This window comes from Acanthisitta chloris, unplaced genomic scaffold, assembly GCF_000695815.1.
Source record: "Acanthisitta chloris isolate BGI_N310 unplaced genomic scaffold, ASM69581v1 scaffold11048, whole genome shotgun sequence".
NCBI classification, from domain to species: domain Eukaryota; kingdom Metazoa; phylum Chordata; class Aves; order Passeriformes; family Acanthisittidae; genus Acanthisitta; species Acanthisitta chloris.
Window position 1 is genome coordinate 47,780 of NW_008686491.1, and position 19,863 is coordinate 67,642.

General features: G+C 38.9%; 1 protein-coding gene across 1 annotated transcript; it reads left to right on the plus strand.

Moving 5' to 3' along the window:
* The first annotated feature begins 1,365 nt into the window (after positions 1-1,365).
* Positions 1,366-18,991, plus strand: TXK (TXK tyrosine kinase). The gene is made up of 15 exons (XM_009080157.1): positions 1,366-1,381; positions 4,919-4,976; positions 5,207-5,309; positions 6,185-6,390; positions 7,529-7,594; positions 8,264-8,318; positions 9,125-9,204; positions 10,353-10,480; positions 11,633-11,707; positions 12,644-12,815; positions 13,532-13,748; positions 14,644-14,708; positions 16,775-16,893; positions 17,339-17,496; positions 18,923-18,991. Exons 1-15 carry the CDS (start codon positions 1,366-1,368, stop codon positions 18,989-18,991), a joined length of 1,587 nt encoding a protein of 528 aa, XP_009078405.1.
* Positions 18,992-19,863: the final 872 nt, after the last annotated feature.

A 19,863-nucleotide genomic window follows, 5' to 3' on the forward strand; every position in this document is an offset into this window, starting at 1 on the left:
CTCAGTAGATTATTCCAACTATGCTCACCAACCTGTCAAATTGTTGAGTCCAAACCACACTCCATTTAAAACCAACAGCATGTATTATTAAAAGGGAAAATTCAGGGTTTTCTACCTGTAGTAGAAAAAGCAATGTGGAAGATTTAAGGTAAACCAAGCTCATCTTTCCTTCCCTAACTGATCCTTTGAACCCCACTTTGTCCATGGAGACCCTGCAAAGTATGGTGTTGCCAACACTTTCAACAACACACAATGAGAAAATCTGTAGTACTACATACTGTCTCCCTTACAACACAAATGAAGCATAGGACAATCAGGAGATTGATAGTTTCCAGTGAACCTTAAGCCTGTTTCTTTGCAATAATTAGATATTTATCCCTAATTTGTGTGATAAAACACACCCTAACTGTGTGGACTTTTGGTAGCAGTTTTCCCGGTCAGGTGGTTGCTTTGAATCCAACCCCTTGACCTGCTTCTTCGCAGTATCCGAGGCTAATTTCTGCATATCTGCTGTTGGGTCTGATACTCCCTTAGGACGTCAGGAACTCTGAGGCACCCAGTTTCTTAATGTCTGATACTTCCTTAGGATGTCAAGAACTCTGAGGCACCCAGTTTCTTAATGAATGCATTTTTTTAGTTGAATGTAGCCTTAGCTGGTTAATTTTAGAAAGGATCAGAACACCTTTGGTGGAAGCTGTGTTGCTGACTCTCCTGATGTTCTCAAAGGCAGCTTGAAGTGCTGTACCACCCTTTCTTCTGAATGAGCTCACTCACAGTTATCCTTAGGATGTCAAGAACTCTGAGGCACCCAGTTTCTTAATGAATGCATTTTTTTAGTTGAATGTAGCCTTAGCTGGTTAATTTTAGAAAGGATCAGAACACCTTTGGTGGAAGCTGTGTTGCTGACTCTCCTGATGTTCTCAAAGGCAGCTTGAAGTGCTGTACCACCCTTTCTTCTGAATGAGCTCACTCACAGTTAAGCAACTTCAGTCCTCCCTTTTTTATTATAACTGATTTTTTTTTCCAGTGTTGGGCTCAAAAATCCAACTGAACAGAATCAAATGCTGTGACTTACATCTGCTTGTTTGCTTTTTTTAATGAAACACTTAGACCTATTGATTACAGTTTAATAACATTTTTTTTCTATAAAATGTTTGATACTAGAAAGCAGACACTTCTTTCTCCTTCTAGTCTGTTTGGGGATTTTTTTTTTAAATATATAAAGGGTAAGTAGGCGTGGTCTAGCAATATTTGTGGTTTGCCATGTTTCATATCAGAGTGAAGAGCTCAGCTCGGGCTGTTTTACTGGCACAGCTGATGAAGAGAGGTTTTCATTTTCATTTGAATACAAACAGATGACCAGACATGATTCTTTCTACCTGTAAGTAAACTTGGCTGCATATTTTGATCTTGCAGTTTTGTGTTGTGCAACAGCAGTGTACTTAACAAATGAGGTATCTAAATATTGCCATTAAAGAAACAACCTACTTTCTCTTGTGCTGCTCAGGTGATCTCTACTCGAACTGCTTGTCTTGACTTTAAAAATTAATGTAGAAATATTAATCCATTGTATGACTGATTCAGCAAAGCAACTACTTTTACATCATGTGACTTTTAACATCCTTTGACAAATCCAGAGTGTTTTGCTTAAGAAAAAGTCTTTGGTCAAAAGTTGAAGGAAATCAGATAGAACAATTCCACTGATTTCAGTGATTTAGCAGAAGGGAAAATCAAGAAGAAATTTGAACTGAGTAAATGATAAGAATCTATTTTCAATTTATTGGCATTTTACAAGACAGCTCTTCTTTTAATTAAAATGCAGCTTTATAAAAATCATAATTATTTATTAGTTTTTCGGATGGTTGTTGAGAAAAGAGAAAGGAAGGAAGAGCCTGAGACACGGGAGGGTGCACGAGGCGATGAGAAGCTTCAGGCAGGAAATGTTGCCTTCCTGCAGTGTGCAGTGCTGCAGGACCTGGGGGCACCCAGCAATGTCAGCACCTTCCTCAGCTGCCAGCAAATGGTCAAAATGAGACTCAGCTAAAGCAAGTTATTCAATCAGTATATCAAAGCTTTTCCCATGTGCAGTGTCGGCCAAGTCTTTCTAAAGCAGCATCACAGAGCAGCTTTGGGCTTCTTTCTGTGAACTTAATAAATATGACTTTAATCGAGGGGAGAAAACATGTTGTGCAAGAAGCTTACTAATGATTAGGGAAGATGTAAAATGCATAGATCAGTACATGAGTCTTTGCTTGAGATACTGAAATTCCAAGCTATTGCATCAAAACTTCCAGGCTTAAGTCAACTTAACTAAAGGAGGACTTAGCTCTGCAGAGCTGAAGGTCTCTCCCTGTCTGTGTCCTTTGGTAATGTTTCCTAGCAGACCTGACAAATTTACAAACAAAAATTAACAGTTTGCACTGCATTCATTTACACTTGTATTAATTTCTACTGAATTTATTCCACAAATGCTCTAGGAGTAGTGCATGGACAAAAGAATTGGCTGAGGTTGCCCAGAACAGATGTTCAAAGACAAGTTCATTTTCAAAGAGTTGGAAATGATCTGCTTTAGGGTGATAAATATCTGCTGGATTGATAAATCATGATTCTACACTAAAAATACTCCAATAGGGAGAATAATGGCAACTAAAATTTGGCAGAACTGTGCCAAATTTGTGCTGCTCTTCTGGACCCAGCAGTTCAGTTCAGTTCAGCATGGCCTTATCTGACCCATGGCCTTAGGCTAATCTGAGTCTTAACTTTTAGTCTGCACAATTTATCATATCATATTTTGTGTCCTTTAATGGATTACATACTCTGCCCTTGAAAAATTGCTCACCAAATGAAGCACATGTCCCAGAAAGAAAGCATCATGATTACAGCATCAACCTATACCTTTTCTGTGGTTTTATGGACAGGATAAGAGACTAAATATTCACTAGTGCATAGGCTTGGGATATTTTAAAGGATGTCACATACAGTCATTTGTTGCTAATATCTTCTAGCACAGTAAAAGGACACCAAAAGCATCCAGTAATGGAGCAAGTCTGAAATCCACTGAACACAAAAAGGATTCCAGAACAAATTTATTACCTACAAATTTATCTAAATTGCTGGACTCATAAAGAAAGCAAGACAGAATTACTTGTCCATAATGTCTGTCTGAACCCCTTGCTTTCATGGTAACAGCCAAATCTTTAGAATCTTATTAGAAGATTATTCTAGTGTTCCCCTGAAAGTCTGCAGTGCTGCTTATAACATTATTCTAGTGTTCCACTGAAAGTCTGCAGTGCTGCTTATAACTATTGCTGGTATGTGTTCTATGAGGAGAGCAATTAATGTGATGAGGAATAATATATTTAATTAGACTGGATGGTTTAATCAGAAGAAACAGACAAACTTTCAAATGGACATTCCTTTTTGCAAATAACTAAATACTTCATGAACATTGATTAGACATCATGTCCCTGGCTGAAGTAAAAGAAACCCAAGAATTTTTTCACCCATGGTGTTTGCTGTTTATGAAACGCAGTTTTAAACAGCTGAGGGACAGTTCAATGTACACTGGAAAATTATGCAGCAGATAAACTGCATTGCCCATCTCTTTAGTCTGGTGTCTTTGAAGAAAATTGTCAGTACCAGCTGGTTTGGGTATTTGCACTTGCTGCATTTTGCATAGCTGTCAGTGGAAACTTTCATCAAACAGTTGATAGAGTCTTCTGATCACTGTAGGCTCAGCTCAGCAGTTTCCCATACAACTGGTTCTTTACAGGATGCAGTAGTCTAAGGGAGATTGTGCCACGACTTTCAAGACTGTCTAAACAAAACACATATGAGACAGGTCTCTTCCACCTAAGAACTAGATTTGGTCTTATCATTCTGACATATGACATTCTTTCTTCTTTCATTAGTGCAAGATTTGCTAAATTACATACCTATATTGAGAAAATAGTTACATTTTCATCATGTAGTAAGGTTGCTTAATGCTTTGAATGTTAGGATGCATACTCTCAGCACACTCGGCGTTTCATTTGATAAGAGACATTGCCAAAAAGTCTCACAGGACACCAGAAGGGACACACTACATATTCCAGGCTGGATCAGGTCATTAGAATCAACAGTGCAAAAATGCCATGAGGGAAAACCAAAGTGGATGGGACTGGTGGGACCACACAAAGAAATATCATGTGAAATATAAAGCAGCAGAATCCTGAGATGTCAAAAACCCTATTTCAAATAACTTTCTGAGGCCTCTTCTCGAACTATGACCTCTGTGGCAGAGGAAAATAGGACACTGGAGTGGAATATAAAGTTTGTGTTCTGTTAGTGCAGCTGAATACGAGGGGAAACGATATAAAGTGTGCGTTCCGTTAGTGCAGCTGAATACGAGGGGAAACTTGCCTTCCCATCTCTGGGAAAGAAAGAAAATCTTGTCATGCAAGTATGGCTTTGTATTTGTCTTGAATGATCTAAATATTATATCAGTGATGAAGGGGGTCCTGTCAGGGACCTCCTGCCCCTGATGAGATTTTTACCCTTCTCATTGCACACAGTTCTCCACCTCCTGCCCCGATGAGATTTTTACCCTTCTCATTGCACTGGATAGAGCTTGTACAGGGTGTGATCAGTCAGATCAGTACTTATCTGGTTAACAAGGTCTCTTATTTTTTTTAGTTTTTGCTGATTTAGCTCATGCACATCACCTCATAATTGCTAAGACATTGTAAAGGAGACAGTGGGTGGTAGGAAAACTGCTGCCATTGGTAGCTACAAATTCAGCCTTAATGATTTGCTAGATATCTCACAGCAAGACAGAGCTAAGAGTGGGGCTAAGCACATTTGGTAGTCCTTAATTCTGTAAGTTTTGTGAACAAACAAACAGGAACAGTGTAAATATGGGAAATGTTCTTGTTCACAGATCACACCATCCAGTCTGTTTTTTGCTGCTGCTGCTGCTGCTGCACAGTGCAAGAAAGGTATGTGAAATGCTTAAGCTTTTCAGTAATTAGGGTGATCAAAATATCTACACATAAAGTACTTCTTAAAATCCCTCTGGTTTTAGTAGAAGTGCCAAATATGCAGAAGTTTAAAGACCCTGTACCCTGCATATCTCTAACGAAGGAAGGCATGTGTATCCATGGGATACTTTTATATGAATATTTATAGATATGTATTCATACAAATGCTTCATATTTTTCAAAATCAGAGCAATGAGAGCAAAAGTGAACCTGGACCCTGATGCTGGTCTGGTGACCCAGTACTCAGCTTCACAACCAGACGTTTCCTATGCACCTACTTGGAAGTGCAGGGTAAGTAAAGTTTTGGCAGGTGAAAACAGAGAATTGAAGTGATTTAACATACACTGGCTCAGTACCAGAAAAAGTAAGTGAGAAACTAACTCTTGAGCATGTAAGATTCAGACTATTACAGAGCAAAGGTATCAAAAGATTCATAGTGATGTAAATACAGCCTGCTGTGATGGAGAGGAGGTTCCTTCTCCCACTTTTGGTTATGGGTCATGTAGATGGAAAGGGTGGGACTGCCCTGCTGAGCAGATGCAAGCTCACCTTGCTCAGCAGGCATATGAAATGTTCACCTCAGTTTCACTAGATCTAAAGTGATCAATCAGTTTTCAAAGCATAACTAAGTGCTAAACTAGGACCTCACCCGTCACAAAAGAAAATGATTTTGTTCCTGACAAATTGCTAAGGAAGTCTCCAGTGCCCTCTGTGTTAACTCTCCAGATAAACGACTGAATTTCTAGACATTGTAACCCCACTTATTTCAATGCTTTGACACCAGCTGAGGAGTTGGCCCAGCATTCATACTGTGTAGGTCACCCTAATTAGGCAGATGGCTTTTATATTATTTACTGTACTTTACACTGTCATTTTTGCTTCTGCACCAAACTACTCAAATATGTCTTGCTGTTTAACAAGCAATGAGGGGTTAGTGCTTTACAAGGGGAGGCAACAATCATGATGAGTTCCTCTGAGTTACTGAGGCAGTATAACAGGATTTAAGTAAAGAAGAGTAGAAAGAAAAGACTAGCTATGAAAGAGCAACAATCATGTTGAGTTCCTCCTAGTTACTGAGGCAGTATAACGGCATTTAAGTAAAGAATAGTAGAAAGAAAAGACTAGCTATGAAAGATACTTCAGATGCTTTTTATTTTTTTCACTAGCGCAAGAGGCGATTGCAGTTTAAGAACAAGCCATTACCTCCTCTACCTGCTGAGGCCTGTGAAGACTACACCAAGAAACCCAGAGTTATTGCACTCTATGACTTTTTTCCTAGTGGGCCTTCAGATTTACCTCTCAAGAAGTCAGAAGAATACATTATCCTTGAACAGCATGATCCCCACTGGTGGAAAGCAAGAGACCGACATGGGTAAGAGAGTGAGCATCTCTTTCAATCTCTCACACAGGAAGGAAAAAGCCTAAAACAATATGTGCAGATAGAACGAGACATATGAGATAATTTAGAGGCAGGTTTGAAAGTGTTCAGCTGCATACAAGGCACACAGATTGACTGGGCAGACTTTCAGCAGTGTTTGAAATCCCAGAAATGGACAGGAAATCTAGAACCTGTTCGGAATTAAGAGTTAAGCCTCAGACTCAGTAGTTTCTTGAGCAAAATAAGAGAGTTTGAGGATCATGTGAAGCCATCACTGGTGAAACCATCACTGGGCTCTGAGTCATGTGCTAATCTAGCTTTCCATATTTCAAGTGCTTTACAATGAAATGTATATGTGTAAGCACTTTCTAAAACCATAGAAATTATGAAGACATGTGCGTGAACCAAAAACTCTGATCCAAAATTCCTGGGTATTTTGGAGAGCTAGATAACACCTGTTAGGATTCTTTTGTTTTATGTTTTAAACAAACATTTATGTTTGTTTCATGTTGTTCCCCCTTCTTCCTTGCATTTTCTTCAGCATATCTTGTACTCTGATGTTGGGAATGGTTATATGTTATAAAATAACCATCTCCTTTCCATTCAGATTTCTCCTTAAAATACTTTAAATGCTGCCACAAAAGTACACTGTTTATGATCTTGTATATACAAGCAAGAACACGCTCAATATTTCTTCATATAAAACTTTTGTATATGCCAGAAATGAAGAGTGGCTTCTGATTCAGAAGAAATACAACTTTTGTCTAAATTTTCTTTTGATTTGACTTGAAAATTTGCATTAGCATGTTGGTCTTGGCATTCAATAAATACCTCTCCCAGCTGCCTTTTTCATTTGAGTCGCCATACACAGTTGTGGGGCAAAAAGTTTGTGCTTGGGATGAAACAACTCAAATTTGTATTAAATTTCCATGTTGGGACTGAGTATCCAATGACATAGTCACAAGTATAAGAAAACTTTGTAATTCAACAGAAGGATGATGCATATCTTAATCCTATTAATATAATCTAGTGTATATATATATTATTATTGTATATGTAATATACACACACATATATATACACGTATATATATATAATGTACCATAACTTTATCCCCAATATGTTGTTTCAGGAATGAAGGTCTAATTCCCAGCAACTATGTTACTGAGAACAAGAAAAGCAATTTAGAAATATACGAGTAAGTACCCTTGAAAATGCTAATTGTGTTTTCATTTCTAAAAGTGGATTGCAGCAATACATTTTAGTGCTTGATCCTTCAATCTTTGTTAGACATGAACATCTATTTATCAAAAATTCTCCTTTTTTTTGTTACAAAACTTTACTCTTAGAATGAATTAACCATTTTGATTTGGAACTATGTGTTCAGAGAGTGTGGAGTGAACTTACAAACACTGAGTACTTCAACAACATTCATTTGCACGAATCATAAACTCAGAAACCAGAGGTTTCCTATTTCTGTAGACTCTATGCATAATGTTTCTGCATTCTGATCTTGGTCTGTTGTGACCATGTAGCTAATTCCAACTACTCCAACCTCATTTACTGGAGAGAAGAGTAAAATTCTGAAAAATTCTAGCAAAGAAAGGCTTGACACATCATACAGGACTATAAATTTCACCACACTTTTGTGTAACTGTTTCCTGGGCTTTCTTTTGTTTGAAATAATATTTAATCACAGTGAATTGGTCCAATAAAGTAATTCCAAATTACGAGATGCTTATATATAATGATAGTTCCATTGAGGTTTTTGGACTGGGAATAATGCAACTATCAAGTTGTGAAACAAAGCAAGCATTCATTCATTTTTACTGGCTGAAATTAAGGATAGGTTATCTCCTTGTTGCAGGTGGTACTGTAAAAACATAAACAGAAGCCAGGCAGAACTACTCTTGCGCCAGAAGGTAACTCAGCTTATACACAGATCTAAAAATATCTGGGAAGATCCATCAGTAGAGGCATCAAGAGCATTATCACAGTCAAATCCAAATCTGTTTGGTATGCTGTAACAAAGTACTTTAAAATAAAAAAGGCTTTCCGGGGTAAGCTACAGTGGAGACTATCCAGACTTCACTGAACTTTCAATTGTAGCCCTAGTAAATTTTAGTTAGGTTTTCCATGCAAGATAAACCAAATTACATGTGGCTTACTGTGCTTGTCGTTTGCATCAGATATTGAAGACTGAAGTCCATGTAGTAAGCAAATTAGTAAACTTAGCAGATCTTAATAAAACCACTACATCTTCCTTAAGTACTCATCAAACAATCCATATTGCATTCTACCCCCGTCAGTTACCGAAGTGCCCAATTCAGATAAACTCATTAGGTCTTTGCTCAAGGACTAACACCAGGCTGGGACAAGAAAGACCAGATGAGAACATCTCAGACAGAACTATTTTACAGTATTTTTTTTCTAGTGATTTGTACAATTTGATTTTTTAATAAATCAAAGCATTTTCACTACTTCATTTTGAAAAGTATAACTCACATAAATTATTTAACTCCGAGAAACTGCCTGACACTTAGTATTTTCCCTCTGTTAATTTTGCTCTGCTATGTACCTGGCTAAAAATTACTGTTCATTGCTTTATCTCCCTCCCTAATAGTCATAGGTATTCCACAGAATTTAGTAATTAGCTGCAAGTCCTGTCTCAAGGGAGAATCATTCAAGCTCAAAAGCAGAAAATAACTCCACTTGGATTTCTTTTCAGTCTAAAGAAGGTGCATTTCTTGTCAGAGACTCAAGCCAACAGGGACTTCTTACGCTGTCCATGTATTCGCAAGGTAAAAGGTGAGTTGCTCTGAATGGTTAGGCTTTGACTCAAGAGGTGATGGAAAAGCTCCTCCCAAACTCCTCAGAATAATTGGGTAGCTTGGCCATGCAGTGCACAAGAGCAGGGAACCAACAGAGTGCTGTTTATGCAGAGTCAATCACCCTGTGTGCAGCACCACACCACCCCACATGGTCACAACCTTTGGCCACTGCACCAAACTGTTCCCTTTGCTTCTCAGGCTCTACACACTGTAAATTCATCCCAGACTCTGCTGTTCCCAAGCTCCTCCTCTTTGGTTCCTAAAATCACTTCACCCCCTCATTATGCAGCCTTACTTCTGTATTTGTGGGCACATCGTGTAGTGCTGGAAACATGTGGGCACCACAATGTAAGAAAGACATGAAGCTATGAGAGAGCATCCAAAGGAGGCAACAAAGATAGTGAAGGGCCTTGATGAGAAGCCATATGAGGAGCAGCTGAGGTCACTTAGTTTGTTCAGCCTGGAGAAGAAGAGACTGATGGGAGTCCTCATCGCTGTATACAACTTCCTCATGAGGGACAGTGGAGAGGCTGGCACTGACCTCTTCTCTCTGGTGACCAGTGACAGAACCCCAGGGAATGGCCTGAAACTGTGTCAGGGAAGGTTTAGGTTAGATATTAGAAAAAAGTTCTCCACCCAGAGGGTGTTTTGTTTGGGCAACAGCTCCCCAGGCCTGATTGAGTTCAAGAAGCACTTGGACAGTGCTCTCAGGCACATGGTGAGGTTCTTGGGGATGTCCTGTGCAGGGCCAAGAGTTGGACTTGATGATACTTAAGGGTCCCTTCCAACTCCAAATATTCTGTTGTTTTGTGATTCTGTAATTTAAAATGGTTAGGTTCAAATAACTGCTGAATTAGGAGGAACACCTATTAAATACTACAGCTGTTTCTTATGAATGCAATGATATAGGGCAATAAAAAACATTGTGCAATATCTCCCAAAGCTGGGAGAAAGATGCATTCAAGGAGTCTTTTTCTTCCCTCTTCAAACAGTATGCAGCTACTCACAGCCATTTTAAAATGAGAACTTTATCACAAGGTTTCAGATTTTGTTATGCTTTCAAAGTGAAATGTAAGCAGCTCTATAGTATTTTTTCTGAAAATTATAATTCTTTGTTGATTTCAGAAGTCATAGTGGAGATATTCAACATTATCAAATCAAGCAAAACCAGCTGGGACAATATTTTGTAGCAGAAAAATATCTCTTTTCATCTGTTCCTGAACTCATCGAGTATCATCAGCACAATGCTGCAGGTAATGCGTGTGAGCTGATATGGTTGTACAATTGGACTTTGAGAAACTGGAAATCATTCTTCTTCTAATACTTGCCTTTTAAAAATAGGCACAAGTTTTTCTATTGCTGTGGAATTCAAATATGCCATGATCCTTTTTGCCAGAGTCATAGCTTGCGTACACCAAGTGGGAAGTGAAACTACCAAACTCTTCTACATGTTTGTAATGAATTTAACAAAACTAGAAGCCTGCTTTGTATTCTCCTGGTTCATATTTGACTGAATGGGATTTGTATGATCATAGTTCTTTCCTTGTCTACAACAAGGGATTGTATGCATGCTATTTAATAACAGCAGGAGTTGTGCTATGCATCAGCAGGCAGCATTCTGCTGAGTTTGAAAAAAACCCACCCCTGCACACATCAAAGGCAGTGGGGAGCACGAGGACTCTCTAACACTGGCTTGCAGTTTACCAGGGTTACTCACCGCTAATTGTTGGCTGATGGCAGACTTTTATAATTTTTAGCATTAAAAATATCCTTCACCTTTGTTCTGCTCATCATTTTAATATAATATGAAATGTTTATACTCTGAATGTGTGAAGATGGGAAAACACATAGATATCACTAGTGAGGAAGGAAGAGGTGGGAATGGACAGAGCCTTTTGCTGGAGGGACGAGGATTGTAGAAAACATACGAAAGAGAAAAGGACCTGAAATTAACAGTGGGAAGAATCAATGAATGCAGAGAGTCCTTGGTGAGGGATGTATTCACTGGTACTGTTGGCTTGTGAATACAAAGAAAACGAATGACAAAAACATTTCTTACAATGTGAAACAAACCTGAGGAATCATGCTGGAAGACACTGCTTAGGTGGGTGAGACAGTATTGCAGAACTCATTTCTTTAAGATCCCTAACATCATACAAACAAGCAAAAGTATCACTCTTGGTTTTATGACAGTATAGAGACTTTTGTAATCAAGGCCCTATTGAGGAGTCCTCATTTCTTCTCACTGCAGTGTTTTGTCTGAACAAACTGTAAGCAAAAGTGACCTCAAGAAATAAGAAATGCATGTCAGATTTGAAATACTTTTGTTTGAAAAGAGGTATGATATATTGTACTATAAAATGAAGTGATTGGTCCATAGAATATTGTTGCTTCATCCCCAACAGGTCTTACCACTCGACTTCGACATCCAGTTGGATCAGCTGGATGTTCTTCACCAGGAACCGCAGGATGGAATTATGGTAAAGTTTTTATCTTCTTTTGGAGGATACTTAGCTATCTGCCTAGGCAAAAATTCACCCAGTTAATAATTAAATTGTATCTGTGAAATTTCCCAGTAATAAGAAACACATAAGCAGACACACATTCACCAGAAACAGACACTCATTTCCTGTAGTATGTCAATACCAAACAAGACACCTGACTCAGCTCCTTCTCTTCAGGGACTGTTGTGTTTCTATTACAATCACCAGTGCATTTCAGAGCTATCTGGACTCTTCTACACAAAACTAAGACTCAAATTGATATTTAATAGCTTTTGAAAGGCTATTTGATTTTTTTAAATGCTTAGGAAATTGAAATTGAAAACTGAAATTAATATTATTTATGCTGAAGATTTTTTTTGTCAGTTCTGCAAGTTTTAGAATTAAGAATGGAATCTTACATGGTAATATAACAAACAAGCAAATGCCAGTTTTCTGTATATAGATCAGGAATTTAGTACCATCTGACTGATAATAGGAACCTCCAAAATTGAATATCTTTCATGTTCCCATGAATCTCAAGGCTTTGTATTTCCAAAGGGTAGAATTATTGTGGTTACTACAGTAGAGGCAGCCAGTAACTATTTCTGCAGCTCTATGGAACTGGTTTGGAGTTAAAAACATCACATATTATAATGCCAAAAAAATTCTTGCATGTAATCAAAGTTAAACACTTGCCTCAGACATTTCTATACTAATCAATTTAAAAACTAATCACATTCTAAAAGGTGTAAAATTACATTTGCATTTAAACACATGTAAACAAGTAGAAATTTTCAGATATTTACAACTCATGCTATGAACAAGTATGATGCTTCACTGTGTGCATTAGCTGCAAATAGCAAGGTATGTCTCCTGGAGCACAGTTCAGGAAAGCTTGCCTGAGTATTGTAACATATTGGGTTGCTTTCATAGAGACGTGGGGAATAAACCCATCTGAACTGACATTCATGAAAGAACTTGGACGTGGGCAGTTTGGAGTTGTTTATCTTGGTAAATGGAAAGCAACCATCAAGGTTGCCATCAAAACAATCAATGAAGGTGCAATGTCTGAAGATGATTTCATTGAAGAAGCAAAACTAATGATGTAAGTACAAAAGCTGTTATATATAGTGATTGACCAAGAAGTAAATATAACCTCATTCAATTTTAAACAAACAGACAAAGTAGTTTGATAAGAATGGTGGATGTGCAGGACAGAAAAACTAATGCAAAGGTCTGAATTGAAGTGATGCAGATGCTTCCTGTGCCCATCACCAGACTCTTTCTTTAGAGAGTGCATTACTTTGTGCTGTGGAGCTCAATGGGAAGTAAATGTTCTAGCAAATAAATGTCCTCCTACAACTATTCTTTCATCCATAATTCAGTGCCTCTAGCACCACTGGCAGAGCTTATACCTAACTTAGGCTTTTGAGAAACCATATTAACATATCTGCAAATTTTGCAAACTAGGGAAGTATCCAGGTCAGATTTTGGCACAGCCCAGAAGAGAAGAACCCTTGCAGGGTTCTGTCCTCTGCCTGAAAGCCAGGCATAGCTAGACCTTTCCATTTCACATCATCCAAATCAAGCTTTGCATTCACTGCAATATGTAACTGCTGAACAATTCTGAACTCACAGAGTGAACATTTTGAGGAAGTTGTAGGCTGAAATATATTAGGTAGAGGGAGAACTCTGAAGCCAATTGAATTGGATACTGTTTGTCAAGTACTGAAAGTATTTTTCACAACTTGCATGAGAATCCAAGGCCTAGTTACCTGCTGAGGATAAATGTTAACCTGTCTAAAATGTGATTTTAAACAGGAAACTCTCCCACCCGAAGCTGGTCCAGCTCTATGGAGTGTGCACACATCACAAGCCTCTCTACGTTGTGACTGAATTAATGGAAAATGGATGTCTGCTCCATTACCTCCGGCAAAGGCGAGGGAAACTTGGCAGAGATGTGCTGCTGAGCATGTGCCAGGATGTGTGTGAAGGGATGGAATATCTGGAAAGAAATAGCTTTATTCACCGTGATTTAGTAAGTACAATGGGTTTTCTGAGGTTCTTGACAAATACTATCAGTAGAGGATGTACCACTGCATTTTATGGGACACTGCAGGATCTAATAAGGCAAACCAAAACTTTTCAGCTGTTCTTTTGTCCATGGACAGCTCAAACAGCTACTTAAGAGGAGTGTTTTATGCTGAAAAAACCACTTGAGAGGTCAGGGAAGATTGGGATATTGGCATGGAACAGGCTGGTGTTAGGACATCCCAATACAGGAGTGATCACAACACAACCAAAACCACAATACAAAAGCTTAACAACAATGAGGACTTTAAAAAAGGGAATATTTTTCTATCTCTATTTTTTCAGCTCCCTGCTGCCTTACCTTGATTCTGGGATATGTTAGTGGCTTTTCTACTGTACCTCTCATAGACATGGAATCATAGGAGAGGAGCTTGTTTCTTTACTCCCTGGTATTTTTTCAATGGTCACATTTGGATGCAGAGATGAAAACTTTCTGCTGTCCTCTCTAGCTGCCTGAAGATCTTGAAAATTTCCAAGGGTTTTCTGATTTCCATAATGATAAAGTCACAAAATATTTTTAAGAATTCACAGAGTGTCCTTGTGCTGGTTGGATGACTAGACTCTGAAGCATAAAATCTTTTCACCACGCAAGAATATGCACACATATTGCAACTCATACTTAAAGCATTGAAGCTGATATGTGCTATGTATGTGTAACTACACAGTAGTGAAATATGTTTGCTGACTCAGAGCTAGAAATTCACTAATATTTTTGACCAATACACTAATCTCCTTTTAGAATATAAACAGCGTGAGCTGAAACAAAAATAAACTGCCGATGTGTTATTCAAAAAATTCTTTAGCACAGATTTCAGATACGTTTCTTTCTTTCTTTTCCCCAGGCTGCAAGAAACTGTTTAGTCAATGCGGAGCACATCGTTAAAGTATCCGACTTTGGCATGGCGAGGTACATTGACACAGGTTTTGTGAGCACCTATTCTCAGACAGCTGCAGCATGACCTGGAGTTAACCTCATTGTTTGCTTCACTGGGGTGGGAAATCCCACGGTGGTTAGTTTTTGAATTCTGATGAAAATTGTAATGTTGTTTAACCACTGTACCATGAACTGGATGCCACTTCCTCCTCTTGCTCTTGGTGAGTGTAAGACAGTTAAACAAAGTGCCAGGTAAACTTCAAAGGTGTTTATGGACAGAGAAATGCCCAGGGTGCACAGGGCTGCTAGAAGCTTGAAGAAAGAAGTTCCCCAAGTTTTCTGAGCAGGGTGGAGTCAATAAAGTCCCTATGGACAGAAGTGGGAGCTGATGCTGACGTCCCAAAGCAGCAGCAGATGAGTAGGTGAGGCAGGATGCAGTGAGCACTGGCAGGGTGGGCAGGAAGTGTGACACATGCTGCTCTAGCAGGGAAGTGGGTTTTCTGCTTAGTGAGAGCACCAGCCAAAGTGGGGAAAGAGAGCACACTGCCCACTGACAAGCACCACCCAGAGAAATGTAGTTCTGGTCCCAGAGGATTTCCTCAGAGGGCATGCTGTACTTTAGTGCTGAGCTGACCGAATGACCAACTGCTACCCAAAGGGGTTGTTTCCTTCCTTCTTTCCCCTTGCAAGCCCAGCACACAGCTCTCCACTTTTGTGTTTTACTGGCTGGTTTTTTTCTGCTGGATTAGGAGACTGAATCAGCTTACTTAGGAGGCAGACAAGCTTGAAAGGCAGTGAGTGGCTCTAAGCAGGACCTGGTAGTGACATTTACCTTGTGGCTGCAAGTGATTTGATCAGCACAGACATGCTGCTTACCTATCCCTTTAGTTTGGCCTCCTTACAACACCCTATCAGATAATAACTAAATACTTATTTTATCAAAGGGCTGTCCTGTACCATGGTTGCACTGCTTCCCAAATAGAAAGGTCAGTACCAGGGGTCTGGATGCATCCACATGAATCAGGAACACAGTAAGAGATCAAGAGGCTGTCAGGTCCAGCCTCAGAATAATGGACCTGAATGGCTCACTGTTTGCTAAAAGTGGAGACCAGGGATGTGGCTCTGGGACAGGTACTCACTCTCCTGGGGAGACTGGAGAGGTGATGGGAACACCACTTAATTATTCACAGCTCACACAACTGCCACTACAGGTTATTTTGTACTGCTATTTCATATGTTCCTTATTCAATCGCCTTCCACCTTTCTGTGCCCGTGCCAAGATGAGAAAGTGAGACAGAGATGATTTCTTTCAATGTGACCTCCTTTAAAAGTTGCTTTAAAAGATGCCAAGGCATTATGCTTTCCCTGAGAACAAATCTTGTGTACTGCACATCTGTCATCTGCTCAGGGATGTTAATACTAGGAAAATGTGCAGTTTTCAAGTATGTAGGGTCAGCCTAGTAACCCTTCAAAGTGCTGACCTATAAATGTCTGCATTAGGCACATAATTTCATCCTATCTGGGAGGTCAGCTCCTATAAGCTTGGACAAAAATAATTCCTTTAGTGCACCACAAGAACTATTGCCTTGAATGCGATGAACATTTCTTTCTGTGTTGCTTTGGTAACAATGTGCCAGATATTACAACTGTGAAGATGGATAGTTAAGAAGTGTAGCCTTTTAACAGTAGTATTTGGGTACAACAAGTGGTTGGAAAGGTGGACCCATTTAAAGAGAGTCAACTTATTTATTGCTACTGGTTTTCCTGCCCATGGTGAAGGGATATGTCCTATCAATATACACCCAAAGGATGACAATAACAACTATTCTGTCAGTCTTATGAATGGCATTAAAATGTTTTAATCCAACATACTTCTCATGTACAATCCAAATCATTCATTTAAACAGAAATCTCTTTAAGTGCGTAACTTCCAGTATGGCTTTCTCTGTGCATTTTATACTAAATTAGTGATACCATTTCCTTGTTTCTAAATTGACAGTGTATTTTTATGGAATTATAAACCATATATGGAAATGTCACTGGAACTTCTTGCTCTTTAATTATCATTCAAATATATGCTGTTTCCTCTTATTCTTTAGGTACGTCATTGACAACGAATATATCAGCTCTTCAGGTGACAAGTTTCCAGTCAAGTGGTCACCTCCTGAAGTCTTTCATTTCAGAAAATACAGCAGCAAATCAGATGTCTGGTCATTTGGTGAGTTGATTAGGTGAATATGCAACATACCACGCTTCCCCAATCCTACTGATATGATTTAGGAAAGTGTACCCTTTTACTCATGCTGCCTATCTTAAGCTGAGGTCCTTCCTGTTTTTCAAATTTTGCTTATATTTGACAAGTATGTTGTTCAATAGAAAGTTTCTGTGCCCCAAAATTAGATTTTCACTGAAATGTGTATTCTTGGTAAGTCCCCATTAGCCAAATGTATACTCATCTGAGTTTCAGCCACCTTAACTGACTTAAAAGAGAGCAGTTGAAAATGGTTTTGAATGCCTGTATTCATTCAGCTCAGGTTGCCCATATTTTCATGCATTTTTCCATACACAAAAAACCAGGAGTGGTTTTTATTCTTCTGATGTTGTTAAAAGCTTGTGGGTTTGACGTTTATGTGTTGTCCTAAACTATTTTGGTTCACTTCTAGGTGTACTGATGTGGGAAGTTTTCACAGAAGGCAAAATGCCTTTTGAAACTAAGTCGAATTCTGAAGTTGTCCATGAGATTTCTCAGGGTAACCGACTTTATCGACCGTATTTGGCATCACATACTATGTACAAAGTCATGTACAGCTGCTGGCACGAGGTTTGTTGTCCTTTTTTCCCTGAGATCTTACTTACTTACTAGTTTTTAATGGATATAAAAGCAATCTTTAAAAAATTGAGGCATTAAATGCTTATTTCATATCTGTGGCATTCTCAGTATCTCTCACTATGCTTTTCACAAATCACACCTATGTCTACAAGCCTCTGTTTCCTTTGACTGTTGCAGCTAATAAATATAAAGCACATTATCACTGCAATAGGTCTAGCCCATCCCTGGTTTTGAATAAGCCACTATTGTCTCACTTCTCTACTGCATCCAATGTGAGAGTGTTTTCATGCCTTTTTATCATGTGTAACTTTCTCTAGCTCTGCTCTGAACAATAACCTTAACACATTCATATATAAAGTGTATACGTCCAATAAATGTAGACTTTGAACCCAATTTTTCAGGTGTATGTTAGGATCTCTGTGTATAGAATCATAAAATCATAGAATCAAACAGGTTGGAAAAGCCTTCAAAAATCATCAAGTCCAACCCTACTGTGGTTACTATTTTATAAATATGGAACACTTCATGAATTTGTGTGTCATCACTACATCACTACAGCTCCTAGGCTGCACCCCTTTCACCCTCTCAAAGCTAATTTAGAACCTGATGTTCTTTCTCCATTTCTCCAGCACCTATTTCTTCCTATATTGGTATCAAAACACCAATTTCAACAGCTTCTCCACTTGATTAATCCCTGAAGGTCCCTCCCTCTCTAGTCTCTACAGGACATGAATCTTTAACTTTAGATTAAAAGAACTTTGAGAAGAGCTTTGTGTGCAATGCTTTCATATAAATAGGCCAGTGTAGACAGTGAGTAACTGGGGAAACCTGTTGCTATCACTGTCTCATTTATTGTTCACCTTTCACCTCTGTAAGAAATTTTTGGACCCTGGGTAAAAAAAAAAAAAAGCTTAAGAGAATGAAATCTAATGGCAGCCAGTTGCTTCCTTACTGCAGACATCCATTGGGATGCCAGTCAGCAGAGAGAGGATGGGGAAAAAGTTCTCTCTTCTGTCTGCCACCAGTCAGGAGTTTGTTCCATACTGAGCTGCAGCACAACAAATAACACAGCAGGGAAGATCCCTTTTCAACAACTCAAGAAACATTCCTAGTTTCCTGAGAGGTAGGGCTTCCCAGTGACCAGCTGCAGGGAGAACTCCTATGGGAATTCTGATCCAGAATGTAAATAAGTATAAAGTAATTTCAGGAAATTTTTGAAAAGTGCCTGTGCTCTTGGTGAATACGAGATTAATTTTTTTCTCTCAAATTGCAAACTTGATCTTTGTTCTTTTATTAACAATATAAAATGTAATTTTAAAGAGGTATCTCATATGTACACTTATAACCATCTTCTGAAATCTGGTACTATAACTGACCAATCTGTTCATATAAATTTATTCTCTGCTTTTCTTTTCAGAAACCCGAGGGACGTCCTACTTTTGCAGAGTTAATAGTGACCCTCCAAGATCTAACAGAGATGAGATAATCACAGATTTTATACCAATATATTTACTGAAAGGTTAGCACTAAGTATGCCAGTAATGTAGCTGGTACAGAAAACCCAAACAGTCCACAGTTGGCTCTACTTAAATCACAGTACCAGCATCCTACATATTGAAGAAGCTGTTTGGGCTTGGCCTAATTTTTACATTTGAGAAAGATCTCTCAGGAGACTGGTCTGGGACTCTCAGGGCTTTATTTTCATGATTAGGGAGAAAAATCTCCTGTCTGAAGCAATAACCAAGCCTACTCAGCTTATAGACCTTTTTATTTATTTTTTTGTTCAGAGCTACCCTAATGCCTATAACAATATTATTAAATTATTTGGTACTTAATATGACTAGAGAATACTGATTGGCAACATAAAATTGATGGAAGAACCTCTGAAAAAGCTCTAGTTAGGTCACATTTAAAGGCAAGGCCTTGTGCACTGCAAAGCTTGCAGCACTGAAGAAACAGAACAGTGTTTCAGAAGGAACAACAAGCTGAGTGCTGGAGCAGCACTCACACATGTGCCTGTACCCACTGCTGTGGAGAAAGGCAGGCAGAGGCAGCAAAGGGTGAAGTCCTCACTTAGGAGCTCCCAGGTCATGTCTGAATAGCTGGAAAGACTGAGCATCTCTGAAGCATTTTAAACCTGCATTGCAGGTCAGGGTGTCTTCTATAGCAATTCTCTATAAAATAGGGAGAGTAAGGATTATTTTATTCAAACATCTCCAACAGTTTTCCAGTATTGTCTCCCATTCCTCTGCTGCTGCCTACTCAAATGCCCATGCCTGCCTTAGTCCTTCCCTTGCAAGTGGCTAGAAGAGTTAATGGTCAAGTTAAAACTGGAACCTAACAGTAAAACAAAGTGCT